Source organism: Arachis hypogaea, chromosome 1, assembly GCF_003086295.3.
Source record: "Arachis hypogaea cultivar Tifrunner chromosome 1, arahy.Tifrunner.gnm2.J5K5, whole genome shotgun sequence".
Taxonomy (NCBI): domain Eukaryota; kingdom Viridiplantae; phylum Streptophyta; class Magnoliopsida; order Fabales; family Fabaceae; genus Arachis; species Arachis hypogaea.
The window spans coordinates 72,137,806-72,148,719 of record NC_092036.1 but is presented as its reverse complement, the minus strand read 5'-3'; the positions used below and the strand labels follow the sequence as shown (position 1 = coordinate 72,148,719).

Below are 10,914 nucleotides of genomic sequence, written 5' to 3'. Positions count from 1 at the left end.
GTATGGGCATTTGGAGCGTTAATGACAAAGGTAAGTGTCACTAACGCTCTCGAAGTTGAAGCATACCTACGTTAAGAGCCACGTTAGTTACACTAACGTGAACTCTAACGTAGGGACAAAAGGCACATAGCAACGTTATTGGGAAAGGTGAGTCCCAATAACGCTTGCGAAAGGGGTATAAGCCAACGTTATTGGGAAAAGTGAGTCCTAATAACGTTAGCAAAGATTTAGAAGGCAACGTTAGTGGTCATGTTAGTGCCACTAACGTTGGAGTTAACGTGAGGTATTTGAGGGTGGAACATTAGTAGAAAAAGTGATTGCCACTAACGTTCTCGAACCCACAATGTCACTTAACGTTAATCTCACTAACGCCCATGCCTAATTCATACTTCTCTGCAAGCTGGGCCCACTAAAGATTAGAATTGCTTCAACTCAAGATCCAGAGCCCACATCCAAGACTTGAAGAACTCACTAGAAGATTAAGAGGAGTAGTATATATAGGAGTAGTTTTGAACTATAGAGAAGATAAGGACACTTTGGAGAACTACCTCTGTATATTTACTTTTCTGCACTTTTAGCATGGATTCTTCTTTTCTGCCATTTTTTATTTCTGGAGCTATGAACAACTAAACCCCTTTCATTGGGTTCGGGAGCTCTGTTGTAATTTGATGGATCAATTATAGTTTTCATTCTTCTTCTTCTTTCTTTTCTCTTGATCTTACTAGAAAGCTTTCGATCTTCATCTAATTGGATTGTTATCTTGGAAAAGAAACTCTCCATAATTGGATCTCCTTTGAGCCTTGGAAAAGGGACGAGGAGATCATGCTAGAAATGCTTTCTCATGTTGGACCAAATTGGGGTTTGGGCGGATATAGTGACTTGTAATCCTCCCAACACTTTGATTTGGAAATACATGTGGTATAATCAGTGACCACACTTCATCTCTTCCCATGAGTAATTAAATCAAGGAAGTAGGCAATTGTTCAAGCTTAGAGAGATTGGATTGCCAAGGAATTGGGATCCAATCACTTAAGATTGCCAAGGAGATCAATGAATGCATTGATTGAGGAAGAGATGAGAATGAACTTGATCTGGAGAATGCAACATCTCCTGAACCCAATGATTTTCCTATTTCTGATCTTACCCATTCTCTTTACTTTCTATCATTTATTTTCATGCTCATTGCCCCAAATCCCCATTTAAGATTCTGCACTTTATTTTCTGTTATTTACTTTCCTGCCATTTAATTTTCTACAATTCTCAACTACATCATGTTTAGCTCAACTAGCATAATCGTCCAATTAAAATTGCTTGACCAATCAATCCTTGTGGGATTCGACCTCACTCTATTGTGAGTTTTTACTTGACGACAATTCGGTATACTTGCCGAAGGGAAATTTATTGAGAGACAAGTTTTCATGCATCAGTATGAGTGGTGCAATTTATCAAATAGTTAGTGGGTTAGTGAGCAGAATTGTAAATAATAACAAACAAAAAGAAAACAAAGAGGAGAGAATGGATGAGGAGGAAAATAACTAAAACTAAAGGTAATTGATCAGGTAAAGTAAACAATCAAAAGAAAATGCTCAATCTAGTGAACTTCCAACTTAATCATTGTCGATACAAAATCAATCCCTGGAAACGGCGCCATAAACTTGATGCACGAAAACTTGTCTCTCAACAAATTTCCTTTCAGCAAGTATACCGAATTATCGTCAAGTAAAAACTCACAATAGAGTGAGGTCGAATCCCACAGGGATTGATTGGTCAAGCAACTTTAGTTGGAAAGATGTGCTAGTTGAGCTAATAGAAATTGAGTTGAGAATTGCAGAAAATTTAAATAGCGGGAAAGTAAAGTGCAGAAAGTAAATTGTAGAATCTTAAATGGGGATTTGGGGAAATGAGCATGAAGATAAATGGCAGAAATTAAAGAGAATAGGTAAGATCAGAAATGGGGGATTCATTGGGCTTAGGAGATGTTGCATTCTCCAAATCAAATTCATTCTCATCTCTTCCTCAATCAATGCATTTATTGATCTCCTTGGCAATCTTAGGTGATTGGATCCCAATTCCTTGGCAACCCAATCTCTCTAAGCTTGAACAATTGCCCAATTCCTTGATTTAATTGCTCATGGGAAGAGATGAAGTATGGTCACTGATAATACCACATGTATTTCCAAATCAAAGTGTTGGGAGGATTACATGTCACTATATCCGTCCAAACCCCAATTTGATCCAACATGCGAAAGCATTTCTAGCATGATCTCCTCATCCCTTTTCTAAGGCTCAGAGGAGATCCATTTTTGGAGAGTTTCTCTTCCAAGACAACTAACCAATTGAATTAAGATCAAAAGCTTTCTAGTAAATCAAGAGAAAAGAAAGAGGAAGAAGAATGTAAACTATAATTGATGCATCAAATTACAACAGAGCTCCCTAACCCAATGAAAGGGGGTTTAGTTGTTCATAGCTCTGGAAATGGAAAATGGTAGAAAAGAGTACATTCACCAGTAACTAGAAAAGTGCAGAAAAGTAAATATACAAGGTGTAGTTCTCTAAATTGCTAAACTTCTTTCTAGTTCAAAACTACTCCTATATATACTACTCTCTTGATCTTTTAGTTAGTTCTTCATGTCTTGGATATGGGCCTTTGATCTTGAGTTGAAGCAGTTATAATCTTTAGTGGGCTCAGCTTTGCTTACCGAGAAGTGTGTGTTAGGCATGGACGTTAGTTAGGACGTTAGTAGTGTTAACGTTAAGTGAGAATGTGGGTTCGAGAACGTTAGTGACGATCACCTTTTCCACTAACGTTCCAACCCACTAGTGATCCACGTTAACTTCAACATTAGTGGCACTAACGTGACCACTAACGTTGCCTCTTGGTCCTTCGCAAACGTTATTGGCGTTCACCTTTTTCAATAACGTTGGCTCTTTGGGTCTTCTCCCTACGTTAGAGTTCACGTTAGTGTAACTAACGTGACCTTTAACATGGGCATGCCTAAGCTTCGAGAGCGTTAGTGACACTTACCTTTGTCACTAACGCTCCAAACGCCCCTCCATCCCACGTTAGAGTTCACGTTAATTAGATTAACGTGACTCCTAACGTGGTGGTCATTACCATCTCCAACGTTAGTGACAAATGTGAGTGTCACTAACGTTGGCCCATCATGCTTAGCTCCATGTTACTCTTCACGTTAGTGGTCTTAACGTGACCCCTAAGGTTGGCACTCTTGGCTTAGTCCAACGTTAGTGACAAAGGTGAGTGTCACTAACGTTGGTGATTGCTTCCTCCCCCCACGTTAGATTTCACGTTAATTAGATTAACGTGGCTCTTAACGTGGCTAAATGTGCCTTTGTAGAATGATAGTAGCGTTCACTTTTACACTAACGTTAGAGCTCCTTTTTTCCTCCACGTTAGCTACCACGTTAATGTACTTAACATGGCAACTAACGTGGGCTATGATGGCTTCGAAGGCGTTATTGGCGATCTCTTTTTCCATTAACGCTACAAGCTTGTCCCCATTCCACGTTAGTGGTTACGTTAATTAGCTTAACGTGACAACTAACGTGGCTCCTTCTTACTTTCTTTGTCCTAAAATCAAGCAATCAAAGTGCATCAAAGCTCTGTTCCAAGTCATGAGATTACGCATCATCAATTATATCATTCAATTCCTGCCTAATTCTCATGAAATCATGTAAAGTTCACAATGTTTACTTGAATCAAGGTGTAAGTGTATTTTCATCCAAAACTTGCTTATTTACTGAGAAAATGCATGAAACTACCCTAAAACAGTAAAGAAAAGGTCAGTAAAACTGGCCAAAATGCCCTGGCATCAATGAAGTAAAGTGGAATTAGAGAAAGTGGAATCATTAGTCTTACAAAATACCATAAGGAAGCAAGTCATAGATAATGAGCATGTGAATGAGAAATACAAGGAACAATATGCTCAATACACATAAAGATAACCAAGTTTAATGAGAAAGAAGCACCAAGTGAAAAGCATAACGATAAACTTGAATCAAGAACACATTGGTGCCTTTCAAAAAACACTTGGTGTGCAACTCCCAAGCAATAAGCAAATGGAGGAAATATAGCAATGTAGTTCCCCCAAAGTGCAATAATAACCATAAAAAAACACCACATATCACCAAGAAGCAAAATTCCAACAAAAAGAAAGCAAGAGATAACTCTAACTTCAACACCCATGGAAAAATAGAAAAAGAAAGCAAGCAAAGATACAAAAATGCAAGAATCAAAATGTAACTAAGAAGAAAAGGAAAAGAGCAATGCAATGCAACTAATGAGAGAAAAATTGAAACAAAAACAAAGAGAAGGAAGGTAAGTAGAACCTTGAAGGGGGAGAAGGTAAAGTGGAATGCAAGTGAAGATAAGAGAGAAAAATTGGAAGAAAGAGTGGAGACAGAGAAAGTTGGACTGCTGGAGGTGGTGGTCACTAGTGGACGATGCCGCCGTTGGTAGTGGGCGGAGATAAGGTGGTATGGGGAAGAAGGAAGACAGGAAGATAGAAGATGGAATAGAAGAAGAAGAATGAAGAAAGAAAGCGTGCTGCACTACTAGTTGCGCTGTGCAATCGATGCGTGCGCGCAATCCACGCGTACGCGTGGATGGAGAAATGGGCGAGGACGCGTATGCGTTAATGGACGCGCACACGTGGAGGTAATTGTGCGACGCGCACAAGCATAGCATTAAACTTGCACAACTCTCGGGTGCTTTGTACCAAGAGTTGGGAAAATGCAATCAACGCGTAAGCATCGCCCACGCTTACGCGTGGTAAGAGTTGTGCTCACAGCATAACGTTTGCATAAGTGTCACACAACTCTCGAGAAAAATGTACCAAGAGTTGCGAATGCACAATCGACGTGTACGAGTCATATGCGCACATACCTGGATGCACAAAACAGTAAGGGACACATACGCATCAATGTACGCACATGCGTGGAATGGGTTGTGCATAGGGCACAATGGCAGCATACTTCTCGCACAACTCTCGAGTTTTTGGACCAAGAGTTGCAAAAGTACCATCCACGCACACGTGTCATGTACGCTTGCGTGTGGATGACATTTTTTTTCATAAACATGAAGAAAAGCCTTTTCAAGCAAAATAGGTCAAAACACATAAAACACTATGCAAAACTCAAAATGAAATGTTTCCTTCAATATTATCAATCCAAACCAACCAAGATCAATGACAATCTTCATGAATATCTTAACCAAATCAAACAAAAACAAACATATCTAGACAAACTCTAAAACTAAGCAATCACAAAATCAAGCAAAGAGTCTAAGAATTACATGCAAGAGATACAAAAAGGAAGATCTTACCATGGTGGGGTGTCTCCCACCTAGCACTTTTGTTTAACGTCCTTACGTTGGGTGGTCATTAGCTCATATCTCTTCACCTTCAGGTGCATCCATTAGGAGGAACACCTTAACCTCTTTGTTACTTTTCATCGTCTCTCCATGGTATAGCTTCAGACGATGACCATTAACCTTCAGGATTGTGGGGCTTGAAGGATGTCTTAAGTGATAAACACCATATGGTTCTGCCTTCTCCACTCTATGAGGCCCTTCCCACCTTGATCTTAGCTTTCTTGGCATCAACCTCAAATTGGAGTTGTAGAGTAGGACGAGTTGTCTAGCTCTAAATTTTCTTCTTCTGATATTTCTATCATGCACCGCCTTTATTCTCTCCTTGTAGAGCCTAGAATTCTCGTAAGCGTCCAATCTAAGACACTCCAATTACACCAGCTGTAACTTCCTATCGATTTCGGCCCCCCCCAAATACTGGATTGGCATTCTCTTATAGCCCAATAAGCCTTGTGCTCTATCAGAAGATGGCAAGCCTTTCCATAACGGGCTCATGCCAATTGGCATTTTGTAGGCCATCTGGTAGGCCCATGGCGCATCTGTGAGCTTAGCACTCCAGTCTCTCCTATGAGGCTTCATAATTTTCTCCAATATTCGCTTGTTCTCCCTATTGGAGACCTCATCTTGGCCATTCATTTGGGGATGATAGGCCGTGGCCACCTTGTGGATGATGCCATACATCTTCATTAGCCCTGTTATTCTTTTGTTGCAAAAATGCGAGCCTTGATCACTTACGATTGCTCGTGGTGATCCAAAGTGACAAATTATGTTATTCCGAACAAAAGAAAGAACCACCTTAGCATCATCTATCTGGGTGGGAATCACTTCCACCCATTTGGAAACTGGTGCACGAAATTGTGATCAATACTTTTCACAACACAAATAATCCCCGGTGATGAATCCAAAAACTAGGTGCTCAACACCATGGCATAAACACAACTTCGCACAACTAACCAGCAAGTGTACTGGGTCGTCCAAGTAATAAACCTTACGCGAGTAAGGGTCGATCCCACAGAGATTGTTGGTATGAAGAAAGCTATGGTCACCTTGTAAATCTTAGTCAGGCAGACTCAAATGGATACGAATGATGATATACGAATAAAACATAAAGATAAAGATAGAGATACTTATGTAATTCATTGGTAGGAATTTCAGATAAGCGTATGAAGATGCTTGTCCCTTCCGTCTCTCTTCTTTCCTACTGTCTTCATCCAATCCTTCTTACTCCTTTCCATGGCAAGCTTATGCAAGGGTTTCACCGTTGTCAGTGGCTACCTCCCATCCTCTCAGTGGAAATGTTCAACGCACCCTATCACGGCACGGCTATCCATCTATCGGTTCTCAATCAGGCCGGAATAGAATCCTGTGATTCTTTTGCGTCTGTCACTAACGCCCCGCCTTCAGGAGTTTGAAGCTCGTCACAGTCATTCAATCATTGAATCCTACTCAGAATACCACAGACAAGGTTAGACCTTCCGGATTCTCTTGAATGCCGCCATCAGTTCTAGCCTATACCACGAAGACTCTGATCTCACGGAATGGCTGGCTCGGTTGTCAGGCGAGCACTCGGTTGTCAGGCGATCAACCATGCATCGTGTATCAGGAATCCAAGAGATATTCACCCAATCTAAGGTAGAACGGAGGTGGTTGTCAGGTACACGTTCATAGGTGAGAATGATGATGAGTGTTACGGATCATCACATTCATCAAGTTGAAGAACAAGTGATATGTTGGAACAAGAACAAGCGGAATTGAATAGAAGAACAATAGTAATTGCATTAATACTCGAGGTACAGCAGAGCTCCACACCTTAATCTATGGTGTGTAGAAACTCCACCGTTGAAAATACATAAGAACAAGGTCTAGGCATGGCCGAATGGCCAGCCTCCCAAAGAGGGTTCAATCATAAAAACATGATCAAAAGCTCCCAATACAATAGTAAAAGGTCCTATATATAGAGAACTAGTAGCCTAGGGTGTACAGAGATGAGTAAATGACATAAAAATCCACTTCTGGGCCCACTTGGTGTGTGCTTGGGCTGAGTATTGAAGCATTTTCGTGTAGAGACTCTTCTTGGAGTTAAACGCCAGCTTTTATGCCAGTTTGGGCGTTTAACTCCAATTCATGTGCCAGTTCCGGCGTTTAACGCTGGAAATTCTGAGGGTGACTTTGAACGCCGGTTTGGGCCATCAAATCTTGGGCAAAGTATGGACTATCATATATTTCTGGAAAGCCCAGGATGTCTACTTTCCAACGCCGTTGAGAGAGCGCCAATTGGGCTTGTGTAGCTCCAGAAAATCCGCTTCGAGTGCAGGGAGGTCAGAATCCAACAGCATCTGCAGTCCTTTTTAGTCTCTGAATCAGATTTTTGCTCAGGTCCCTCAATTTCAGCCAGAAAATACCTGAAAGCACAGAAAAACACACAAACTCATAGTAAAGTCCAAAAAAGTGAATTTTAACTAAAAACTAATAAAAATATACTAAAAACTAACTAGATCATACTAAAAACATACTAAAAACAATGCCAAAAAGCGTACAAGTTATTCGCTCATCAGAAACATAGTCAACAGCTAGCAGAATATAGAGGAAACCATTAGAGTTTGGGAAAGGCCCCATGAAGTCGATACTCCAAACATCAAAAATCTCACAAAATAACATAGTGTGTTAGGGTATCTCATCCTTCTTGGAGATATTTCCAAACCTAATGCATTGTGGGAAAGATTTACAAAAGAGAGAAGCATCTTTGAAAAGTGTAGGCCACCAAAATCCGCAGTCCAGAATCTTTCTTGCATTTCTCTGAGGTCCAAAATGGCCACCTCCCTCAGAGTATTGGCATGCCTCCAAGATAGACTGGAATTCAGATTGTGGGATGCACCTCCTAATTACTTGATCTGTACCACATCTCTACAAGTATGGGTCATACCATACATAGTATTTGGATTCGCTTTTAAGCTTATCCTTTTGATACTTGGAAAAATTGGGAGGAAAGGTGCGAGCAATCAAGTAATTGGCAATAGGTGCATACCAAGGGATCACTACGGATATCGCTCGCAAGCCCTCAAGGGAAAATGCATCATTAATAGGAGTGAGATCGCCCTTTATATGCTCAAGGTGACTCAAGTGGTTCGCCACTAGATTTTGCGAACCACTCCTATCTTTGATTTCTAGATCAAACTCTTGCAATAGCAACACCCATCTTATCAACCTTAGTTTACACTCTTTCTTGGCCAACAAATATTTCAATGCCGCATGATCCGAGTATATTACCACCTTTGATCCAAGTAAATAAGCCCATAATTTATCCAAGGCAAAGACAAATGCTAACAATTCCTTCTCAGTGGTAGTATAATTGGATTGGGCTGCATCCAAAGTTTTAGAGGCATAGGCAATGACATAAGGATTTTTACCTTCGCACTGAGCTAGCGCCGTTCCCACCGCATGGTTGGATGCGTCACAGATGATCTCGAATGGCCTACTCCAGTCCGGCCTTCTTAAAATGGGAGCTTTGGTCAAAGTAATATTGAGTTTGTCAAATGCCTTCATGCACTCTTCACTCAAATCAGATTCAACATCGTTTTGCAACAACCGTGAGAGAGGTAGTGCCACCTTACTAAAGTCCTTAATAAATCGCCAGTAAAAACCTGCATGACCAAGGAACGCACGGACTTCCCTCACAGAAGAGGGATAAGGCAAACTAGAGATAACATTGATCTTTGCCAGATCCACAGAAATTCCAGTATTAGAGACAACATGTCCTAAAATAATACATTGTCTAACCATAAAATGACATTTCTCAAAATTAAGAACAAGATTTGATTTAGTGCACCTATCTATACCCTTGCAAGATTGTCCAAACAAACGTCAAGGAGTCTCCATACACAGTAAAATCATCCATGAACACTTCCATGCAATGCTCAAGAAGATCCGCAAATATACTCATCATGTACCTTTGGAATGTAGCCGGTGCCTTGCACAAGCCAAAAGGCATTCTCTTATAGGCATACGTTCTGAAGGGGCATGTGAATGTAGTGTTCTCCTGATCTTCTAGAGCAATGTGGATTTGAAAATACCCAGAATAGTCATCTAAGAAACAGTAATGAGATTTACCAAACAATCGATCAAGCATTTGATCGATGAAAGGAAATAGAAAGTGATCATTCCTAGTGGCCATGTTGAGACACCTATAATCAATACATACCCTCCATGAGTTTTGCACCCCTGTAGCTACCAGCTCCCTACTTTCATTCTTGATTGTAGTGATACCGGACTTCTTTGGAACAACTTGTACGGGGCTTACCCATTCACTATCTGAAATTGGATAGATAATGTCTGCCTCTAATAACCGGGTCACTTCCTTCTTTACGACCTCTAGAATAGTGGGGTTCAAACACCTTTGGGGTTGACGACCTCTAGCGTCTTCTTCTAGGAAGATTCGGTGTTCAAACACTTGAGGACTAATGCCGACTAAGTCCGCTAAATTCCACCCTATAGCCTTTTTGTTCCTCCTCAAGATGTGAAGCAACTTTTCCTCTTGTTGGGAGGTGAGTTCCCTTGCAACAATTACCGAAAGCTTCTATTCTTCATCAAGATAGGCATATTTGAGGTGGGGTGGAAGTGGCTTCAATTCTATGCTTTGTTCATGACTCGGCATTCGCTCATCCAGTGAGACCGGCGGTGGTAAGGTGTGCTCTTCACATTTGTGGGACATCCCCACACTTGGACTTTGAATCATATTCCTCTCATCAAGATTAGCATTGTGTACTTCGGCTACCACATTGTTAATCAAATCACACCGGAAAATCGAATGGTCCTTCGACGGGTGTCTCATGGCTTCATCCAGACTAAAGCTCACAACTCTTCCGTCCAGAATAAGTACCCGAAAAGACTTTCAATTTGAAATGAGAGGTCCTTAAGAATGGCCTCCCAAGCAACATAAACAATGTTCTTTCAGATTCACTAGGCGACATCTCAAGAATATGGAAGTCAATAGGAAAGATCAACCCCTTTATATCCACCAACACATCCTCCGCAATACCTACCACAGATATTATGCTCTTGTCTACCAATACAAACCCAGCCGCCGACTGTTTCAATGGTGGGAGCTTCAATATACGATAAACAGATAGAGGCATAATACTAACACAGGCACCAAGGTCACACACACAATCAACAAATTAAACACCATCTATTGTGCAAGTGACTAAGCAAGGGCCCGAATCACCACACTTTTCCGGTATTGCACCCATCAAAGCCGAAATAGAGCTTTCCAATGGAATAGTTTCTAATTCATGAATTCTTTTCTTGTTCATGCATAAATCTTTTAGAAACGTGGCATATCTAGGAACCTGGCGAATAGCATCAAAAAGAGGGATAGTTACCTCAACCTTTTTGAACATTTCCACCATCTTAGTGTCTAGCTCTACATGCTTCTTGGTCTTCCTTGCCAATGTAGGAAATGGAATGGGAGTAGCCTCTTCTAAGATATTTCCCTCCTTAGAAACTCCATTTATGGGTTGGTTGACTTCTTC

General features: G+C 40.9%; 1 protein-coding gene across 1 annotated transcript; it reads right to left on the bottom strand.

The window, feature by feature from the left end:
- Positions 1-5,404: 5,404 nt before the first annotated feature.
- LOC112736542 (uncharacterized) lies at positions 5,405-6,073 on the bottom strand. The gene is made up of 2 exons (XM_025786072.1): positions 5,805-6,073; positions 5,405-5,744 (listed from the first exon to the last, which is right to left on the bottom strand). Exons 1-2 carry the CDS (start codon positions 6,071-6,073, stop codon positions 5,405-5,407), a joined length of 609 nt encoding a protein of 202 aa, XP_025641857.1.
- Positions 6,074-10,914: the final 4,841 nt, after the last annotated feature.

What these genes read in the sequence shown, in the direction of transcription:
- LOC112736542 (XM_025786072.1), bottom strand. Translation starts at nt 6,073, where the DNA reads ATGAAGATGTATGGCATCATCCACAAGGTGGCCACGGCCTATCATCCC. An exon ending in TATAAGAGAATGCCAATCCA is followed by an intron (nt 5,745 to 5,804) that starts GTATTTGGGGGG and finishes GGAGTGTCTTAG; the next exon opens with ATTGGACGCTTACGAGAATT.